Source organism: Perca fluviatilis, chromosome 17 (genome assembly GCF_010015445.1).
Source record: "Perca fluviatilis chromosome 17, GENO_Pfluv_1.0, whole genome shotgun sequence".
Lineage (NCBI taxonomy): Eukaryota > Metazoa > Chordata > Actinopteri > Perciformes > Percidae > Perca > Perca fluviatilis.
The window spans coordinates 34,772,128-34,797,884 of record NC_053128.1 but is presented as its reverse complement, the minus strand read 5'-3'; the positions used below and the strand labels follow the sequence as shown (position 1 = coordinate 34,797,884).

The 25,757-nt window shown below is 37.8% G+C and overlaps 3 protein-coding genes across 3 annotated transcripts in view; 1 reads left to right on the top strand and 2 right to left on the bottom strand.

Moving 5' to 3' along the window:
• LOC120545317 overlaps window positions 1-25,757 on the bottom strand; it is a 376,621-nt gene that overhangs the window by 150,555 nt on the left and 200,309 nt on the right. The gene's annotated exons all lie outside the window — the stretch shown is intronic.
• On the bottom strand, window positions 707-20,031 carry fktn (fukutin; the record flags this gene model as incomplete). Its single annotated transcript, XM_039779491.1, is given in 8 exon segments — window positions 707-840; window positions 2,618-2,747; window positions 2,859-2,991; window positions 5,415-5,545; window positions 9,234-9,380; window positions 9,505-9,705; window positions 11,316-11,375; window positions 19,780-20,031. Coding segments are annotated over 8 exon segments (1,038 nt in total), but the record flags the coding sequence as incomplete, so codon positions are not given.
• The window catches only part of apc (APC regulator of WNT signaling pathway), a 49,559-nt gene continuing 48,252 nt past the window's right edge, over window positions 24,451-25,757 (top strand). The window contains 1 exon segment of the mRNA XM_039779454.1: window positions 24,451-24,662. The gene's annotated coding sequence lies outside the window, so the exon portion shown is untranslated.

Below are 25,757 nucleotides of genomic sequence, written 5' to 3'. Positions count from 1 at the left end.
GAGACACACACACACACAGAGACACACACACACACACAGAGAGACACACACACACACACACAGAGACACACACACACAAACACACACACACACACACAAGAGACACACACACACACAGAGAACACACACACACAGAGCACACACACACACAGACACACACACACACACACGAGAGAGACACACACACACACACAGAGAGACACACACACAGACACACGAGGACACACACACACAGAGAGACACACACACACACAGAGAGACACACACACAGAGAGACACACACACACAGAGACACACACACACACAGAGAGACACACACACACACAGAGAGACACACACACACACAGAGAGACACACACACACACAGAGAGACACACACACACACAGAGAGACACACACACACACACAGAGACACACACACACACAGAGAGACACACACACACAGAGAGACACACAGAGAGACACACACACAGAGAGAGACACACAGAGAGACACACACACAGAGAGAGAGACACACGTTATCATCACCGTATCGGTGTGTAAAGCGTGAGGACACTTAGAGCTTCAGCAGTAAAAACGGTTGAACTCAAACATCTGTGACGGTGAGAAGGTAAACAGGGGAGATAAGAGTAGTGTCTGTTAGCCAGTTAGCATGTTAGCATGTTAGCCAGTTAGCATGTTAGCATAGCACAGAGAGAGTTCCCACCTTTCCAAACTTGTGTTTGAGGGAGAGTCCGGCGTCCCTGAAGGCGCCGATGATGTCAGAGCTGAAGTCTGAGATGAAGACGCCGATGTCGACGTCGCGGCTGTACGAGATCACGCTGCACTGCCGGAACCAGCCTGCAACACAGCACTCTGATTGGTCCACAACACAGCTCTGATTGGTCCATAACACAGCACTCTGATTGGTCCACAACACAGCACTCTGATTGGTCCACAACACAGCACTCTGATTGGTCCACAACACAGCACTCTGATTGGTCCATAACACAGCACTCTGATTGGTCCACAACACAGCACTCTGATTGGTCCACAACACAGCACTCTGATTGGTCCACAACACAGCTCTGATTGGTCCACAACACAGCACTCTGATTGGTCCACAACACAGCACTCTGATTGGTCCACAACACAGCACTCTGATTGGTCCATAACACAGCACTCTGATTGGTCCACAACACAGCACTCTGATTGGTCCATAACACAGCTCTGATTGGTCCACAACACAGCACTCTGATTGGTCCACAACACAGCACTCTGATTGGTCCATAACACAGCACTCTGATTGGTCCACAACACAGCGCTCTGATTGGTCCACAACACAGCACTCTGATTGGTCTACAACAGCGCTCCGATTGGTCCACAACAGCGCTCTGATTGGTCCACAACACAGCGCTCTGATTGGTCAACAACACATCGCTCTGATTGGTCCACAACACAGATTCACTTTATTTATGAGCACATTCACCCAAATCTAGCGCTGGCATCTTTCTGAGAAATACTGTCATGTGTTAGCATGTTAACTTGTTATATGTTAGCAAGTTAGCTTGTCATGTGTTAGCATGTTAGCATGATATATGTAAGCATGTTAGCAAGTTAGCTTGTCATGTGTTAGCATGTTAGCATGATATATGTAAGCATGTTAGCAATTTAGCTTGTTATATGTTAGTGTGTTAGCATGTTATATGTTAGCGTGTTATATGTTAGCATGGTATATATAAGCAGTGTATATATAGGTATATGTAAGGAGATAACATAGGCACAGGCTAATTACTGATCACTAACATGCTAGTTAACATTAGTCATTAAACCTAAACAGCTAATGGAAGTCCAAACTGCCTGTGAGCTTCTCCTGTACTATACGGTAATTCCTCTACTGTCTGACAGTAAGTCTCGTGGTTATGACCCAATCGTTAGCCTATTGTTATAAAAGCGTCTGCTACGGAGCCATAACGTGAGCTACAAGGTAATGGAGCCTTTTATACATTTCTTTAGAAATAAACAACGGACAAATAGAGTCTTTAAACTCTTCAGATGTAAAGTTATTCTCTGTCAAAGTGACGTCAGAATGAATGGGAGTCAATGGGATGCTAACGGGAGGTGATCGCTTGTTAGCATCAAAATGGCGCCATAGGAGCTACGCATTCCAGACGCTTGCTTACCCCCTTGGTTGAGAGCAGGTTATATGTTAGCGTGTTATATGTTAGCATGTTACCCAAGCAGGTGCCGCTGCTGAGCAAGAAGGGGATGCTGAGAGCAGGTTATATGTTAGCGTATTAGCATGTTATATGTTAGCAGGTTAGCGTGTTACCCAAGCAGGTGCCGCTGCTGAGCAAGAACGGGATGCTGAGAGCTGGTTATATGTTAGCGTATTAGCATGTTATATGTTAGCAGGTTAGCGTGTTACCCAGGCAGGTGCCGCTGCTGAGCCAGAAGGGGATGCGGAGAGCATGTTATATGTTAGCGTATTAGCATGTTATATGTTAGCAGGTTACCCAAGCAGGTGCCGCTGCTGAAAGCATGTTACAAGCAGTCGCTGCTGAGCAAGAACGGGATGCGAGAGCAGGTTATATGTTAGCGTATTAGCATGTTATATGTTTGCAGGTTAGCGTGTTACCCAGGCAGGTGCCGCTGCTGAGCCAGAAGGGGATGTTGAGAGCAGCGAGGGTTCGAGACGCCAGATGAAGCAGCGACTTCACTTTCCTCCGAAACTCCACGGCAACCGGAGAGGCGTCGTCAGGGTACATCTGAGAGAGATTCATCTTTTATTCATTTATTCCTATTTCACACGTAAACAACTTCACAAACAATGTAAATAAAACAGCTTTTTCACAATAAAAACCTGTGCTCCGTCTGACCTGCAGGAAGTTGCGAGCGTCACGGTAACGGCACTCCAGGAAGCGAGCGTGTCGCTGCTCGGACAGGAAACGGGAAACGTTTCGCGGGATCCGAACATCGAGACCGTCCAGAACCGTCAGAACCAACTCCGGCCTGCAGGGGGCGACATCACACAGAACTATTACACATTTATTACACATTTATAATGTTTCACATCTATAACACAGAACTATTAGTTATTACACATTTATAATGTTTTACATCTAATAACACAACTATTACAGTTATTACACATTTATAATGTTTTACATCTAATAACACAGAACTATTAGTTATTACACATTTATAATGTTTTACATCTAATAACACAACTATTACAGTTATTACACATTTATAATGTTTTACATCTAATAACACAGAACTATTACACAGTTATTACACATTTATAATGTTTTACATCTAATAACACAGAACTATTACAGTTATTACACATTTATAATGTTTTACATCTAATAACACAGAACTATTAGTTATTACACATTTATAATGTTTTACATCTAATAACAGAACTATTAGTTATTACACATTTATAATGTTTCACATCTATAACACAACTATTACAGTTATTACACATTTATAATGTTTCACATCTATAACACAGAACTATTAGTTATTACACATTTATAATGTTTTACATCTTAACACAAATAATTACAGAGTTATTACACATTTATAATGTTTTACATCTAATAACACAGAACTATTAGTTATTACACATTTATAATGTTTTACATCTAATAACACAGAACTATTAGTTATTACACATTTATAATGTTTTACATCTAATAACACAGAACTATTACACAGTTATTACACATTTATAATGTTTTACATCTAATAACACAGAACTATTAGTTATTACACATTTATAATGTTTTACATCTAATAACACAACTATTACAGTTATTACACATTTATGTTTTACATCTAATAACACAGAACTATTAGTTATTACACATTTATAATGTTTTACATCTAATAACACAGAACTATTACACAGTTATTACACATTTATAATGTTTTACATCTAATAACACAGAACTATTAGTTATTACACATTTATAATGTTTTACATCTAATAACACAACTATTACAGTTATTACACATTTATGTTTTACATCTAATAACACAGAACTATTAATTAACATTTATGTTTTACATCTATAATAAACTATTATTTATTACATCTTTTTATAAAAAAACACATTTATTAACATTCATCTTTTACATTAAAACCATTACACATTTATTACACATTTATAATGTTTTACATCTAATAACACAGAACTATTACAGTTATTACACATTTATAATGTTTTACATCTAATAACACAGAACTATTACACAGTTATTACACATTTATAATGTTTCACATCTATAACACAGAACTATTACAGTTATTACACATTTATAATGTTTTACATCTAATAACAGAACTATTACACAGTTATTACACATTTATAAATTTTTACATCTAATAACACAGAACTATTACACAGTTATTACACATTTATAATGTTTCACATCTATAACACAGAACTATTACACAGTTATTACACATTTATAATGTTTCACATCTATAACACAGAACTATTACACAGTTATTACACATTTATAATGTTTCACATCTATAACACAGAACTATTACACAGTTATTACACATTTATAATGTTTCACATCTATAACACAGAACTATTAGTTATTACACATTTATGTTTTACATCTAATAACACAGAACTATTACACATTTATTATACATTTATAATGTTTTACATCTAATAACACAGAACTATTACACAGTTATTACACATTTATAATGTTTAACATCTAATAACACAGAACTATTACACAGTTATTACACATTTATAATGTTTCACATCTATAACACAGAACTATTACACAGTTATTACACATTTATAATGTTTCACATCTATAACAGAACTATTAGTTATTACACATTTATGTTTTACATCTAATAACACAGAACTATTAGTTATTACACATTTATAATGTTTCACATCTATAACACAGAACTATTAGTTATTACACATTTATGTTTTACATCTAATAACACAGAACTATTACACATTTATTACACATTTATGTTTTACATCTAATAACACAGAACTATTAGTTATTACACATTTATGTTTTACATCTAATAACACAGAACTATTACACATTTATTACACATTTATGTTTTACATCTATAACACAGAACTATTAGTTATTACACATTTATGTTTTACATCTAATAACACAGAACTATTACACATTTATTACACATTTATGTTTTACATCTAATAACACAGAACTATTAGTTATTACACATTTATAATGTTTTACATCTAATAACACACGGTTGTACACAAGTTGTTCCTCGCCACTGTTGCACCAAATGCTGGCCCGTGTAAATTATAGGGTGTGGTCTAGACCTAACTCCTGTTAGGATTCCTATAATACTACTTCTGATCTGTGATGATAAAGTGGTGCCTGTGTATTTTATCTAAGGTTACCTGTCGTACGCTCCAGCATGGCGACCGTAGTCGAGCAGTTTGAACGGAGCAAAGCTTCGGTCGGCGTCGGCTCGGAGACGCAACGCTCCGCTCCACAGATAGTTCCCGCTGCGCTCGTACAGGAACACCACCTGTAGATACATTAACATCGATAACACCATCTATAACAACACCTGTAGACACATTAACATCTATAACACCATCTATAACAACACCTGTAGACACATTAACATCTATAACACCATCTATAACAACACCTGTAGACACATTAACATCTATAACACCATCTATAACAACACCTGTAGATACATTAACATCGATAACACCATCTATAACAACACCTGTAGACACATTAACATCTATAACACCATCTATAACAACACCTGTAGACACATTAACATCTATAACACCATCTATAACAACACCTGTAGACACATTAACATCTATAACACCATCTATAACAACACCTGTAGACACATTAACATCTATAACACCATCTATAACAACACCTGTAGATACATTAACATCTATAACACCATCTATAACAACACCTGTAGACACATTAACATCTATAACACCATCTATAACAACACCTGTAGATACATTAACATCTATAACACCATCTATAACAACACCTGTAGATACATTAACATCGATAACACCATCTATAACAACACCTGTAGACACATTAACATCGATAACACATCTATAACAACACCTGTAGACACATTAACATCGATAACACCATCTATAACAACACCTGTAGACACATTAACATCTATAACACCATCTATAACAACACCTGTAGACACATTAACATCGATAACACCATCTATAACAACACCTGTAGACACATTAACATCGATAACACATCTATAACAACACCTGTAGACACATTAACATCGATAACACCATCTATAACAACACCTGTAGACACATTAACATCTATAACACCATCTATAACAACACCTGTAGACACATTAACATCGATAACACCATCTATAACAACACCTGTAGACACATTAACATCGATAACACCATCTATAATAACACCTGTAGACACATTAACATCGATAACACCATCTATAACAACACCTGTAGACACATTAACATCGATAACACCATCTATAACAACACCTGTAGACACATTAACATCTATAACACCTGTAGACACATTAACATCTATAACACCATCTATAACAACACCTGTAGACACATTAACATCTATAACACCATCTATAACAACACCTGTAGACACATTAACATCTATAACACCATCTATAACAACACCTGTAGACACATTAACATCTATAATAACATCTGTAGACACATTAATATCTATAACACCTGTAGACACATTAACATCTATAACACCTGTAGACATATTAACATCTATAATAACACCTGTAGACACATTAACATCTATAACACCTGTAGACATATTAACATCTATAATAACACCAGTAGACACATTAACATCTATAATAACACCTGTAGACATATTAATATCTATAATAACACCTGTAGACACATTAACATCTATAATAACACCTGTAGACACATTAACATCTATAACACATGTAGACACATTAACAGCTATAATAACATCTGTAGACACATTAACATCTATAACACCTGTAGATACATTAACATCTATAACAACACCTGTAGACACATTAACATCTATAACACCTGTAGACACATTAACATCTATAATAACACCTGTAGACATATTAACATCTATAACACCTGTAGACACATTAACATCTATAACAACACCTGTAGACACATTAACATCTATAACACCTGTAGACACATTAACATCTATAATAACACCTGTAGACACATTAACATCTATAACAACACCTGTAGACACATTAACATCTATAATAACACCTGTAGACACATTAACATCTATAATAACACCTGTAGACACATTAACATCTATAATAACACCTGTAGACACATTAACATCTATAATAACACCTGTAGACACATTAACATCTATAATAACACCTGTAGACACATTAACATCTATAATAACACCTGTAGACACATTAACATCTATAACACCTGTAATTATAGGTGTTTTTCCTGAGAAAATGAAGGTCGCCAAAGTTTTTCCACTTTTCAAAAAGGGAGATGTACATCACTTTAATAATTATAGACCAGTGTCATTGCTCTCTCAGTTTTCTAAAATCCTCGAAAAGTGGTTTTCTCAAAAACTAAATATCTTCTTAGAAAAACATAAATTAATTACTGAAAAACAATATGGCTTTAGAGCAAAAAGATCAACAGCTTTGGCATTAATTGAACTCATAGAAAAAATTACATCTGCAACTGAGAATAAGCAACACACAGTGGGGGTCTTCATCGACTTAAGCAAAGCATTCAACACCAAAAATCATAGTCTGCTATTGTCAAAATCATACAACTATGGCATTAGGGGTCTAGCTCTTAAATGGCTCAAAAGTTATCTCAGCAGTCGACAACAGTTTGTTCAAATTAATGGTCAAAAATCTGAGTTAAAAGATATAATATGTGGAGTACCACAAGGGTCCGTTTTAGGCCCATTACTTTTTATTTTGTTCATTAATGACCTCTGCGAAGTGTCTAAGGTAGTACAGTTTTTGATGTTTGCCGATGATACCAACATTTTTTATTCTGGAAATAATCTGTCAGAAATTATAGAAAAGATAAGTTCAGAAATGGGAAAAATTAAGAAATGGTTTGACAAAAATAAATTATGTTTAAATTGGGAAAAAACAAAATACATGATTTTTGGTAATTGTAAAAAGAATGAAAATGTAAGAATAGCAATTGAAGGAATTGATATTGAAAGAGTTAATGAGATAACATTTTTAGGTGTTATTTTGGACGATAAATTGAATTGGAAAGAACACAGTTTATATTAAGAGTAAAGTTTGTAAAAGCATTGGGGTTTTGTATAAAGTTAAAGATGTTTTAGATTATTCAACGTTGCTTATGTTGTACAATTCCCTAATACTCCCATATTTTGGATACTGCATAGAAGTTTGGGGTAATACATACCCTACTAACACAAAACCTCTGTTTTTGTTACAGAAAAAAATATTAAGGATTATCAATAAAACAGGCTACAGAGAACACACTAATAATTTATTCATAAAATCTAGACTTCTAAAATTCAAAGATTTGGTTGATTTGAAGATTTAGATTTTTATGTGGAAAGCTAAGCAGAGAGTTCTGCCTATGGTTTTACAAAATGTATTTACTCCTGTATCAGAGGAAGATGGCCATAGAAGGCAATATCATTTTAAAACTCTTTTCGCACGTACTACACAAAAACAGAGGTGTTTGTCCATATATGGAGTTAAACTGTGGAACACATTGGACTATGAACTGAAGTGCTGTGATACTGTTTGTAAATTTAAGAATTTGTATAAGAAAAAAATACAGGAATGTTACAAGAAAAAAGATGACTAATATGCTTAAAATGATGATAATTACATGTAAAGATAGGTAGTACTGATAATTTTTGGTGTTTGGGGAGAGGATTGGGGTTGATCCACTTTTGAAGTAGCTGTTTTGTTTTTGTTTTTTTTTGTTTTGTTTTTTTGATGTGCACAAATAAGTGACAGGTGCCATAAGATTTTTTCTTCTTCCTGTTCCTTTTTTTTTTCATTCATGCATGTTATGAATGAATGAATGAATGAATAAAGATTAATTGTATTAATTAGCTGCAGCTCTTAGCTAACGAGTTAGCCTTTGTTACGTTTCTGCGTTATAAATAAAGTTTCGACACCTGATGCTATTTGTGGTTGCCATGGCGCCACTCACATGAATGATGTAGCCGTGGAGGCGGAACAGGAAGTGCAGCGGGATCTCCTGTCCTGATAGGGTGTCCAGACTGGCCAATCGCGGGTCTTCTCCACGCAGCTCCAGCAGCTCGAAGCCTTTCTGCTCCGCGGCCAATAGGAAGCCGGGCTGACGCACAAAAGCAGAGAAGAAGAAAATATGGAGGGGGGGGTGATATATATATATTCTCTCCCCCCAGACCTGAACATGATGTGGTAGCCACAGCCCCACCCTGATGTGAACACACACTCACCTCGTACTTCCACAGGTTGGCGTGCAGAGCAAACGACGTGATTGGCCGGCCGGTGCACAGGAAGCTGCAGTGTGGCTCACGCACCAGCCGGTCGCGCTGCCGCAAAGCATCATGGGAGAGCAGCGTCAGTGCGGCGGTGTCGGCGAGGAACAGCGGCAGCCCGAAGCGCTGAGCCAACGCCAGAAACTTCTTCACCGTTTGCTGCAAAACAGACAGAGAATAAGTCCCGCCCCTTCATGTGTGTAGACCCCTCCTGTTGGTGTGCACAAACCCCGCCCCTTCCTGGGTGTAAGCTTCCACAAAGTGTAGCTCCTATGGCGCCATTTTGATGCTAACAAGCCATCACCTCCCGTTAGCATCCCATTGACTCCCATTCATTTTGTCGTCACTCTGACAGAGAATAACTTTACATCTGAAGCGTTTAAAGACTCTATTTGTCCGTTGTTTATTTCTAAAGAAACACGACAATGTATAAAAGGCTCCATTACCTTGTAGCTCACGTTATGGCTCCGTAGCAGACGCTTTTATAACAACAGGCTAACGATTGGGTCATAACCACGAGACTTACTGTCACACAGTAGAGGAATTACCGTATAGTACAGGAGAAGCTCACAGGCAGTTTGGACTTCCATTATCTGTTTAGGTTTAATGACTAATGTTAACTAGCATGTTAGTGATCAGTAATGACTAATGTTAACTAGCATGTTAGTGGTCAGTAATTACTAATGTTAACTAGCATGTTAGTGATCAGTAATTAGCCTGTGTCTATGTTATCTCCTTACATATACCTACGCTCTCCGTCTCTGTAAGATTGGGAATGATTGAGATTTCTCTCGGCACAGCTACCAGAAGACTTCACACTTTCAGACAGGTTGCTCACGTCACATCTACGTCTTCAAGCTCAGTTGGAGGCTGCTCAGTAACATTCAGCCAGCAATGGAGAGGTCTCTGAATTTAGACCTCTCAGAGAACTACAGCTCTTGTTCCATCATAGATACACACAGACACACACACACACACACACACACACACACAGACACACACACACACACACACAGACACACACACACACACACACACACACACACACACAGACACACACAGACACACACACACACGCTTCAGAGAGTCTTTCTAATGACATATTTTCACAGTCTGACACTTAAAACAATAAACTGACCATTTCTTCACCTGATACCTAACCCCCTAATCCTAACCTGATACCCCCTAACCCTAACCTGATACCCCTAATCCTAACCTGATACCCCCTAACCCTAACCTGATACCCCCTAACCCTAACCTGATACTCCTAACCCTAACCTGATACCCCTAACCTAACCTGATACCCCTAATCCTAACCACATACCCCTAACCTAACACATCCTGATAACCCCTAATCCTAACCTGATACCCCTAACCCAACCTGAACACTACCCTGATACCCCCTAATCTAACCTACCACATACCCTAACCCTAACCTGATACCCCTGATACCCCCTAATCCTAACCTGATACCCCCTAACCCTAACCTGATACCCCTGATCCCCTAATCCTAACCTGATACCCCCTAACCCTAACCTGATACCCCTGATACCCCCTAATCCTAACCTGATACCCCCTAACCCTAACCTGATACTTTCTCTTTTAAATGTGACAAAGCTTTTATGACTGTGTTTGCGTCTGCAGCAGCCTGCTGGGGGCTGGGAGCACAGAGAGGGCCAGGAGACACCTCTCTATTCACCAGCACTTTACTCAGCTGTATATCTGTGTTTATATACCGTCTGCTGATGCTAACGTTAGCGCTGACTCACCCATTGGAAGTCGCTGGCGGTCAGGTGACCGGTCTGGCTCAGGATGTGAGGGCCCGGCAGCTGCAGGAGAGAAAGGCATGATGGGAGATATAGAGATATATCTATATATATATATATATATATATATATATATATATATATATATATATATATATATATATATATATATATATATATATATATATATATATATATATATATATATCTATATATATATATATATAATATATATTATATATCTATATATATATATATATCTATATATATATCTATATCTATATATATATATATATATATATAATATATATATATACTCTATCTACTCCAATATATATCTATACATATATCCTAGTACCTATCTATATATATACCTACATAGTATCATATCCTATCTATCTATCTACGTCTCTCATATCACTATATCTATATATATATATATATATATATATATATAGATATAGATATAGATAATAATAAAATAATAAAATAAAATATAAAATAAAAATATATATAAAAATATAAAATACACACACACACACATACAGTCCTACAAAATATTCGCCTTTACTTTCACCTTAAGCCTCAAACATAAATATAAACTGTATTGTGAAGAATCAACAACAAGTCAAGAATCATAAGTGAACAAATTCATTGATATTTCAAACCTTTAAACAATTAAAACTGAAATATTAGCGGCAAATTTTTCACTTTCCTTAATGTGGTATATTCCTTTGTTGCCTTCTTTTCCATGCTTGCATAAAATGCTGTAGCGTGTTGGTGCAGTCTCTATCAGTTCTTGAGAGCTCATTTTTCCATTCCACCCTGCAAAACAGTAGCTCAATTAGGTTGGATGAGAGCTTTTATAACTGCAGTTTTCAGTTCTCTTTTCCCTTCCAGGTTCATTTTCAGGTCTGGATTTACTTTCCATTCTAACACCTTGATATGTTTATTACAGACTATTCCATTGTATTTTATGTTTTGGATCATTGTCTTGTTGAAGACAAATTCCCGTTCCAGTCCAGCTTTCCACTCCATCAGGTTTTCTCCTCGTCCCTGTTTTTGCTTTCCATCTTCCCATTCAATTTAACCTCTTCCCCGTCCTTCCTGAAGAAAGGCGCTCCAACCTGCTGCCCCCCTGCAGGGGGTGGTGTGCTGTAGGGTGATGTGAGCTGTGTTGCTTTCTACCCAAACTAACGTGCTTTGTTGTGTGCCAAAAGTTCCATTATTGGTTTCATGTGCACCATATCTTTATTTACCTTCTTCTCTTCCATCCATGTTTGTGTGTCTCCCATGTGCTTTGCAAACTTTCCTTAACGGATTCCTTATGGATATCTTTAAGAAATGCTTCTTTCCACTCTCCATAAAAGCCTGATTGTGAGTATACCTCTGATTGTTGTCCCATGACAGAGTCTCCTACCTCAGTGTAATCTCTGCAGTTATCCAGAGTGATCATGGGCTCTTGCTGCATCTCTGATCAGTCTCTCTTGTAAGAGCTGAAAGTTTAGAGGGACGCCGTCTCGTAGAGATTTGTAGTGGTCCTAATCTCCACTTCCTTTCAATATTATCGCTGTACAGTGCTCCTTGGGATGTTTAAAACTTGGAAATCTTTTTATCCAACCGCTTTAAACTTCTCCACAACAGTACTCGAGTTTCCTGTGTGTTCCATATTTCTCATGATGTTCTATGCACTCGGACCTCGAAACCATCACAGAGCAGGTGTATTTATAAATGGAGACCTGACACACACAGCTGTGGTCCACTTCTCATCATTAGTCATAGGTCAATACTGGATCATTCCAGGGATCCTCCACTGAACTCGAGAGAGTTTCTGCCTGTCAAGGGGCTGAATACCTTGCACTCCCTTTTAGTTTTTATTTGTTAAAAGTAAATTTCCAATAAATTCCGTTCATCTTTCATGCTTTCATTCCATAATTTGTTGTTGATCTTCTCTCTTCACAAAAATTACAGTTTTATATCTTTATGTTTGAGGCCTGAAATGTGGGCAAAAGGTCGAAAAAGTTCAAGGGGCCTAATACTGTCTAAGGCTCCTTACATACCTCCTCACATATCTGATGTGTGTGTAGCCTATTGCTTACTTGTGGTTGGTTGGTTAGATATAGATAACATGCTCAAGTATTGATCCTTGATTTGGAGGCATATACCTTGTCCCGATCTAAAAGTATTGATTCCTACAACTCATGTCTGTGTCGCTGATATGCTGTGTCTATCAGAGACCAAAATCCGTTCAGATTACAGATCATCTACTGTCTGTCTGTCACTGGCAAAAATCAACATATACATGTCTCTCTGTCTACATCTCTTATCTCTCTGTGAAAAAACAATAAGAAGAAAAAAAAAAAAAAAAAAGAGAAAAAAAAAAACATAAATACACACATATATACACACATACATACATATAACATAAAATATACACATACATATATACACATATATACAATTATAATACATATATATAATATACATACATATATATATATATATATATATAAATATGATATACATATACCACATATAATATATACATATACATATATATACACACACATACATATATATATATATATACATATATATACATACATATATATATACACATATATATACATACATATATACATACATATATATACATACAAACATACATATATACATACATACATACATACACATATATATATATATATATATATATATATATATATATATATATATATATATATATATATATACGCATTAATAATACACAGTAAACGTAAGTTCTGAAGTCCAGGACATTTAAGCCATGACTTTGGAAGTCAATTAAATAAAAAAAGAGGGCTGTCTTATGCTACTCATTATTTTATCCAATTTAACAAGTTCTTAATTACACATCAGTTTTTGTTGAGAACCAATCACATTTGTCAATGTTGAGATATGCCAGCCTACATCAGTGCAGTCTCAAGGAGGCTCACATAAAGTCGCCTCAAAACTTTGGTGTTTTGGGACCCCTCAGAAGGAATCTATTTTCAACAATTTACATCCACTAACTTGGTAAGTACATTCATATTATGGAAAGAGAGAGATTAATGATTTGATTGTTGTGTATTATCAAGTAGTTTCTTGCCAATTTGTACTATTTGATTTCATTTGGAAAGATGGGTTTTGCTAGTTAGCGTAGCGAGCTAATCACAAGGTCAAAATATAGCCATACTGATAGATACACTGCCGAAGGATTAAAAATGTTAAGTATGTACACTAAATGTTTTCTGATTAATTTTACATCGATCTACAAATTAAGACACAATAAATGGTTTGGGTGGGCTAAATATTTTTTTTAAATGCCTTTTTTTTCAAGGTGGGCTTAAATGGTACAGTGAGCTAAAATGCAGGTAGTGCAAGCCAACTTTGAATGAAAATACCTTGATCATTCTTAAAGTTTGGCAACAGAGAGACAACTATGATGGCAAATTTACAGCATATTTAGGCTCCAGGCACATCTTTATAAATTTATTTCATTTTGGTGTTAACATATCATCTTTATTTCCCCGGTAGTCACTGTAGAACCATTTAAGCCCATCTCATGTGTTTCAATAGGAAATTCCTGAAATAATGAGTTTGATAGGAATTTTTGATGTAAAGATTTGTAAGTTTGTCATTTTCACTGTAATCCTGTGACTTTGATGTTCTTTTACTTTACTGACGTCATTAACAAGAGTACATCACAGATCACACACTGGCCAGAAGTATTGTTATGTAACCTAATTTGCATAATCATTTGTTTACAGTGAGAAAAATGACAACAAAAAGGAAGAATTACAGCAGTTATCCTAAAATCATCAAGGCATGTCGAAGGTTCATCCATTGTCGGGCTAACCTGCAGGGTGCAGACCCTTTTCACCTGGCAAACCACCAAGAAATCAAAATGCTGTACTTTATGAGCTGTTTTGCAAGTCATGTTTGATATCTGATGTTAAAATGTAGGTGATGATGAGTTGGCAAAAGCATGCCAACAAACTTTTTTTTAAATACTTAATATAATGTAACGTAACTGTTAATGTAAGGTTAATGACTCAGTGTCAGTGTTTTTACTACATAAAAAAATGTTATATTATCAATATTGAAAAAAAAAATAAAACCAATGAATGTAGCTTATCAGAATAATAACTGTAGTCTTATCTTTTTTCACAAGCTGCTCTTCAAGTCATGTTTGTGGTTTGATGATGGTCGTTATTGGTTCAAGTGACAAATTGGCTAAAGCAAGCCAAATATAAAATGAAATGGGTTTTTTAGATACTTGTTAATGTAATTATTAACATTATTATTTATTATTGAATACATATTTGGTGTTTTCACTAACTGTAAAATAATAATTACTTATATTTTGTCAATCATTTTTGTTGTGGGCTTATTTGGAACACATGTGGGCTTAAATGGTGCCACGGTACCAATTAAGCCCATTCCAGACTTTTGATGTTATTTTATATGATAAAACATACACAAATAAATTAATTTATTTTCAGATGAGAGATTAATCTTACATTTTAACAAATGATTATGTTAATAAACTATGTCAGTATGTAGGAAAAATAACTGAACTCATATTTTGTTGGGCTTAATGGGTACGTTTACCTACCTACCTACCTACCTACCTACCTACCTACCTACCTACCTACCCACCTACCTACCTACCCACCTACCCACCCACCTACCTACCCACCTACCCACCTACCCACCTACCTACCCACCTACCCACCTACCTACCTACCTACCTACCCACTACCTACCTACCTACCTACCTAACTACCTACACCTACCTAATTACCTACCTACCTACCTACCTACCTACCTACCAACAACTACCCCTACCTAAACCACCATACTACCACCTACCCACTACCCACACCAATACCCACCTACTACCAACCTACCTACCACCTAACTACCTACCTAACACCTACCCACCCTACCTACCCACTACTACCTACCCACTAAAACCACCACCTATCCTACCTACAAACTACCTACCTACACCCACCTACCAAACTAACACTACCTACCTACCCCACACCTACTCACTACAACTAACTACCCACCTACCCTACCACCCACCACTACCACTTACCCACCTACCACTATACTACCATAACTAAACCCATACCTACCCACCTACCTACCTACCTACCCACCCACCTACCTACCTACCCACCTACCTACCCACCTACCTACCCACCTACCTACCTACCTACCCACCTACCACCCACCACCCCACCTACCCACCTACCCACCTAACACACCACCCACCTATACACCATACCTACCTACCCACCTACCTACCTACCCACCTACCACCCACCCACCACCCACCTACCTACCTACCCACCCACCCATACCTAACCACCCACCCACCCACCTACCTACCACCCACCCACACCCACCACCCACCTACCCACCCACCCACCCACCCACCACCTACCCACCCACCTACCTACCTAACAATACCCAAAAACCAACTACCCACCCACCCACCTACCCACCTACCCACCTACCCACCTACCTACCCACCTTACCTACCACCTAACCTACCCACCCACCCACCTACCACCTACCTACCACCCACCCACCTACCCACCACCCAACCCACCCACCCACCCCACCACCTTGACCTACCCAACCCACCCACCCACCCACCTACCCACCCACCCACCTACCTACCCACCTACCTACCTACCCACCCACCACCTACCTACCCACCTACCTACCCACCCACCCACCTACCCACCCACCCACCCACCCACCCACCCACCTACCTACCTACCTACCCACCCACCCACCCACCCACCCACCCACCCACCTACACCCACCCACCCACCCACCTACCCACCACAACCACCACCTACCTACACCTACCCACCTACCACCCACCCACCCACCTACCCACCCACCCACCCACCTACCTACCCACCACAGTGGTGTAGTTTACGGATAATGCAGGTATACCCACTTCAAAAGCGATGATACGTAATCAACATCGTGGCACAGAACGCTTCACTTTCATTCATAATTCACCCTGGCTCTGTTGTGAAGCTCTGACATTTGGACCTTTGGGGCTTCCGTGGCCGTCTCTGGATCTGACGCGACGTCACTTTTAAAGTTACTAAGCAACAAGAAGTTGTTTGGCGGTCATTCTTTGCGCGGTCTTTCCTTTATCGCAACTGGTAGAGTTTGAACCATTGACATATATATAAGGTTTGAACAACGTTTTAAAGTAACGAGATATGAAACGTAAACAGACCCAAATAACACGACTTCAGTGTTTTCATAAGTCCTCCTGAAGCTGCTGCCGCGTCGGGTGACCCTGCAGCTGCTACAGATCAGGATGAGCCGATGGTTAACGTTACCGTTACAAAACAGCCCAAAAAGTCTACCGTTACTGTTGTTACCTGGTAAGGGAGAGTAGCTTATATGATATCGCGGTGTGTGTGTGTGTGTGTGTGTGTGTGTGTGTGTGTGCCTGTGTCTGAGTAAAGCAGCAACCAGAATACAATGTTTATATTTCCTTGTTTGAGATGATGAGAGCGATGGTGAGAAGAACTCGTGGCCAGCAGCATTGTGGACTGAAAGTCCGGCTAGGGAGTTTAAAACCAGGCATCCTTAGAGTGGAGGGACAGAACGTTAGGTAAATATCAGCACACATGCAAAGCTGATCTAATCAATGGAAATTCATAGGGTCAGTGACAATGCAAATTAGAGTAAATTCTTAAATCTTAAATGTACATTACTTTACACAATTAAATTACTATATTATAATGTTAGTTATCAATGGTCAGATAATTAACTAAAATAAAGAGTGGAGCTTTTTTTCTCCTTCCGTCTGCTTTTTATGCATTTGTTAGCCATGGTGATGACGACTGTAAACAATTTATTAAATACTTTTGAGTAAATTTAGGCCCTGTTTATCAGATGTTATTATTAATTGATACAAAACTTGTATGATGATGCTAATTATTAGTCATGGTTTTGTGTGGCAGTGTAGGGGTGTCGATTAAATCCAAACAGGGCTCTGAGTCTGTCAGGAGGTCTGAGATCTACCGTATCAGCAGAGCAATCACGTCCTGCACAGCAGACTATGGTGCAGGTAGATTATTTTCTGAAATATAGTGACTTTATTCTAGTAATAGCCTATTGTATTAACACTTTATTTCTCGCAAAATATCACGACTCCTCCAAACCTCAGAGATTACAGATGAGATATACTGTATTTTGAATGTGCACAAAGTTTTGAACATGAGCAGAAATCTTGCTCAAACACATCTGAAATATTACAGTCCAGGGGTTTATTAATTCATTAAAATGAATTCATGTATCATTCAGGTGAATAATTTTAATATGCACATTTAAGGAGGTTAATTTCTCAACAAAAGAAGCAAAAGTGGGAAGAGTAAATGATGCTAGGCTGCTGTCTCAGATATAATTAGAAACATCGATCCAAAGGAGAATAAAAAGATGAAAGAAATACAGAATGCCTGAGAGCCTTACTGCAAAATATTCCATTATGTTTTTATATTTGGATTGTAATCTATGTTTCCCTTTAGATAAAGATATTTCCAGCATAAATTTATTCAGAAAAAGGTAAAAAATAAATAAATAAGTGCATGCAAATTCACCAGAATGCAGGAAATTAAGTATTTAATGATCAAAATGTTCAGGGGGTGGACCCCCAGACCCCCCCATCATAAGTCGACATGCACACAAATCTGGAAACAAAACACTGGCCTCTGGGTTGCCAGACCAGTTATGATTAGACCAAATGTTGGTGCCATCTAACTTACACAGAAGCTAGAAACTCAAATGAACATACATTGCTACTCTATCGCTGACACAGCGCTGTGGACATCTGGCTACGCTTCGTATTCGGAAACTTCACATTGCGTCGCTCTGGGACACGAGAGTATGAGGCTGGGAGGAGAAAATCACAGAATACTCACTACAAAAATATAGACTACACCACTGAGACACACACACACACACACACACACACACACACACACACACACACACGGTAAACACACACACACACACACACACACACACACACACACAGGTAAACACACACACACACACACACACACACACACACAGGTAAACACACACACACACACACACACACACACACACAACAGGTAAACACACACACACACACACACACACACACACACACACACACACACACACACACACACACAGGTAAACACACACACACACACACACACACACACACACACACACACACACACACACACACACACAGACACACAGGGTAAACACACACACACACACACACACACACACACACACACACACACACACACACACACACACACACACACACACACACACACACACACACACACACACACACACACACACACGGTATATTATATCGTGTTGTTGACGAGTGTCTCACCTTGCTGACGTACTGCCGGTAGTAATACAGCTGGAACAGCAGGAACGCGGAGCTGCTGACGATCAGCAGAGATAACACGGCGGTCCGGTTCACACGAGGCATCCGCAAACCTCCGGTAACAGCGCCCGGTAACGACCCGGAGCTCTCTGGTCACATTAACACCGAGCTGGCATCTTTTAACGGCGGGAAGATAGCGAGCAGTCGGCTGCTGCAGCCAGACCCGGAGCCATCTTGGAAACAACATCCTTCTTCTTCTTCTTTGAATAAGGCAGACTAGACGCTACGTGGCGCACCGCTGCCCTCTGCTGGTTGTTGCCAACATGGTCTTTACCATAGATATATACACTATGGGTCTTTACCATAGATATATACCCTATGGGTCTTTACCATAGATATATACACTATGGGTCTTTACCATAGATATATACACTATGGGTCTTTACCATAGATATATACCCTATGGGTCTTTACCATAGATATATACCCTATGGGTCTTAATTACATATATATACCCCTATGGGTCTTACCATAGATATATACACTATGGTAATAGATATATAACCCTATGGGTCTTTACCATAGATATATACACCATGGGTCTTCACCATAGATATACACCCTAGAATGTATCTTAACCATTATATATACCCTATGGGTCTTACTACCATATATACCCAAAATCTACATAGATATATACACTATGGTCTTTACCATAGATATATACCCTATGGGTCTTTACCATAGATATATACCCTATGGGTCTTTACCATAGATATATACCCTATGGGTCTTTACCATAGATATATACACTATGGGTCTTTACCATAGATATATACCCTATGGGTCTTTACCATAGATATATACCCTATGGGTCTTTACCATAGATATATACCCTATGGGTCTTTACCATAGATATATACACTATGGGTCTTTACCATAGATATATACCCTATGGGTCTTTACCATAGATATATACCCTATGGGTCTTTACCATAGATATATACACTATGGTAATAGATATATACCCTATGGGTCTTTACCATAGATATATACACTATGGGTCTTTACCATAGATATATACCCTATGGGTCTTTACCATAGATATATACCCTATGGGTCTTTACCATAGATATATACCCTATGGGTCTTTACCATAGATATATACCCTATGGGTCTTTACCATAGATATATACCCTATGTGGTCTTTACCATAGATATATACACTATGGGTCTTTACCATAGATATATACCCTATGGGTCTTTACCATAGATATATATACCACTATGGTCTTTACCATAGATATATACCCTATGGGTCTTTACCATAGATATATACCCTATGGGTCTTTACCATAGATATATACACTATGGTTACATAGATATATACCCTATGGGTTTACCATAGATATATACACTATGGGTCTTTACCATAGATATATACCCTATGGGTCTTTTACCATAGATATATACACTATGGGTCTTACCATAGATATATACACTATGTGGTCTTTTACCATAGATATATACCCTATGGGTCTTTACCATAGATATATACACCCATGGGTCTTTACCATAGATATATACCCTATGGGTCTTTACCATAGATATATACCCTATGGGTCTTTACCATAGATATATACACTATGGTAATAGATATATACCCTATGGGTCTTTACCATAGATATATACACTATGGGTCTTTACCATAGATATATACCCTATGGGTCCTTACCATAGATATATACACTATGGTTTTACATAGATATATACCCTATGTGGGTCTTTACCATAGATATATACACTATGGTACCATAGATATATACCCTATGGGTCTTTACCATAGATATATATACCCTATGGGTCTTTACCATAGATATATACCCTATGGGTCTTTACCATAGATATATACACTATGGGTCTTTACCATAGATATATACACTATGGGTTCTACCATAGATATATACCCTATGGGTCTTTACCATAGATATATACCCTATGGGTCTTTACCATAGATATATACACTATGGTAATAGATATATACCCTATGGGTCTTTACCATAGATATATACACTATGGTAATAGATATATACCCTATGGGTCTTTACCATAGATATATACACTATGGTAATAGATATATACCCTATGGGTCTTTACCATAGATATATACCCTATGGGTCTTTACCATAGATATATACACTATGGGTCTTTACCATAGATATATACACTATGGGTCTTTACCATAGATATATACACTATGGGTCTTTACCATAGATATATACACTATGGGTCTCTTACCATAGATATATACACCTATGGGTCTTTACCATAGATATATACCCTATGGGTCTTTACCATAGATATATACACTATGGGTCTTTACCATAGATATATACACTATGGGTCTTTACCATAGATATATACCCTATGGGTCTTTACCATAGATATATACACTATGGGTCTTTACCATAGATATATACCCTATGGGTCTTTACCATAGATATATACCCTATGGGTCTTTACCATAGATATATACACTATGGTAATAGATATATACCCTATGGGTCTTTACCATAGATATATACACTATGGTAATAGATATATACCCTATGGGTCTTTACCATAGATATATACCCTATGGGTCTTTACCATAGATATATACACTATGGGTCTTTACCATAGATATATACCCTATGGGTCTTTACCATAGATATATACACTATGGGTCTTTACCATAGATATATACACTATGGGTCTTTACCATAGATATATACCCTATGGGTCTTTACCATAGATATATACACTATGGGTCTTTACATATACCCTATGGGTCTTTACCATAGATATATACCCTATGGGTCTTTACCATAGATATATACACTATGGGTCTTTACCATAGATATATACCCTATGGGTCTTTACCATAGATATATACCCTATGGGTCTTTACCATAGATATATACACTATGGTAATAGATATATACCCTATGGGTCTTTACCATAGATATATACCCTATGGGTCTTTACCATAGATATATACACTATGGGTCTTTACCATAGATATATACACTATGGGTCTTTACCATAGATATATACCCTATGGGTCTTTACCATAGATATATACCCTATGGGTCTTTACCATAGATATATACACTATGGGTCTTTACCATAGATATATACACTATGGGTCTTTACCATAGATATATACCCTATGGGTCTTTACACACAGATACACTATGGGTCTTTACATATATAACCTATGGTCTTTACCATAGATATATACCCTATGGGTCTTTACCATAGATATATACACTATGGGTCTTTACCATAGATATATACCATATGGTCTTTTACCATAGATATAACCCTATGGGTCTTTACCATAGATATATACACTATGGTACCATAGATATATACCCTATGGGTCTTTACCATAGATATATACCCTATGGGTCTTTACCATAGATATATACACTATGGGTCTTTACCATAGATATATACACTATGGGTCTTTACCATAGATATATACCCTATGGGTCTTTACCATAGATATATACCCTATGGGTCTTTACCATAGATATATACCCTATGGGTCTTTACCATAGATATATACACTATGGGTTTTACCATAGATATATACACTATGGGTCTTACCCATAGATATATACCCTATGGGTTCTTACCATAGATATATACACTATGGGTCTTTATCCATAGATATATACCCTATGGGTCTTTACCATAGATATATACCCTATGGGTCTTTACCATAGATATATACACTATGGGTCTTTACCATAGATATATACCCTATGGGTCTTTACCATAGATATATACCCTATGGGTCTTTACCATAGATATATACACTATGGGTCTTTACCATAGATATATACACTATGGTAATAGATATATACCCTATGGGTCTTTACCATAGATATATACCCTATGGGTCTTTACCATAGATATATACCCTATGGTCTTTACCATAGATATATACACTATGGGTCTTTACCATAGATATATACCCTATGGGTCTTTATATATACACTATGGGTCTTTACCATAGATATATACACTATGGGTCTTTACCATAGATATATACATGTCTTTACCATAGATATATACCCTATGGGTCTTTACCATAGATATATACACTATGGGTCTTTACCATAGATATATACCCTATGGGTCTTTACCATAGATATAGAACAATATCTATGGTCTTTACTTACTCATATTTTATTATAAAGTCCGTACTGCTTCTTCAGCTGAGTCCACTCAAACACATTCAGAATGGGTTGTAGCGAACAGCTGATCCGGGACCTTTGAGAATCTTCCTCCTTTGTTGTTTTACTGTCACTACACTACACTACACTACACTAACCCTAACCACACACACTCCTTCAGGTGTTACCCAATCAGAGCCAGCCCCAATCAGAGCTCCTAACCCAATCAGAGCCAGCCCCAATCAGAGCTCCTAACCCAATCAGAGCTCAAAGTCTCCACACTCTCACATGTTCCTTCAGCTGTTACCCAATCAGAGCCAGTGTGTGTGTGTGTGTGTCTCTCTCTCTCTTTGTGTGTGTATGTGTGTGTCTCTCCTTGTGTGTGTGTGTATGTGTGTCTGTGTGTGTAATGTCTAATCATATTATATTGTGGGCACACACACACACACACACACACAGAGCGAAATACACACACACACACACACACACACACACACAAGATGGCGGACCACCGCAGCTGCAGCGTCTCCTGCTAAAACTTCTTCCGACTTTGTTGAACTGTTTTCCCGCTCTGAGCGGAGACATGAGCGGCCTCCGCCGCCTCTGACGGTTGTGACGGTTCTAACGGTTTAACGTCTGAAGGACTTCGGTCGTTTTCAGGTAAGAACCCGGCCGTTAGTACACTGTTAGCTCTGTTAGCCTAGCTCCGTGCTAACCGTTTGTTTGGGTTGGATGTTAGCTTAGCTCCGTGCTAACCGTTTGTTTGGGTTGGATGTTAGCTTAGCTCCGTGCTAACCGTTTGTTTGGGTTGGATGTTAGCTAAGCTCCGTGCTAACCGTTTGTTTGGGTTGGATGTTAGCTTAGCTCCGTGCTAACCGTTTGTTTGGGTTGGATGTTAGCTTAGCTCCGTGCTAACCGTTTGTTTGGGTTGGATGTCGGTGTTTTGGGGACCGGGACGGTTCCCAGGTTACACGGGGACGGACAGAAGCAAACTGTGTGTGATGACCGACAGACAGACGGCCGGTAACGGTTGTTCTGGGTGCATTCTGGGAAACTGAACGTTAAAGTCATGTTGAGCTACCGGCTAACCGCTAACAGAGCTGCTGCTGTTGTCACAGAGTGGTCACTGGAAATACATAACTACAGTACTCTAGAACTGTATTTACATCAGTACTTACTGGAAATACATAACTACAGTACTCTAGAACTGTATTTACATCAGTACTTACTGGAAATACATAACTACAGTACTCTAGAACTGTATTTACATCAGTACTCACTGGAAATACATAACTACAGTACTCTAGAACTGTATTTACATCAGTACTCACTGGAAATACATAACTACAGTACTCTAGAACTGTATTTACAGCAGTACTCACTGGAAATACATAACTACAGTACTCTATAACTGTATTTACAGCAGTACTCACTGGAAATACATAACTACAGTACTCTATAACTGTATTTACAGCAGTACTCACTGGAAATACATAACTACAGTACTCTAGAACTGTATTTACATCAGTACTTACTGGAAATACATAACTACAGTACTTTAGAACTGTATTTACATCAGTACTTACTGGAAATACATAACTACAGTACTCTAGAACTGTATTTACATCAGTACTTACTGGAAATACATAACTACAGTACTCTAGAACTGTATTTACATCAGTACTTACTGGAAATACATAACTACAGTACTTTAGAACTGTATTTACATCAGTACTTACTGGAAATACATAACTA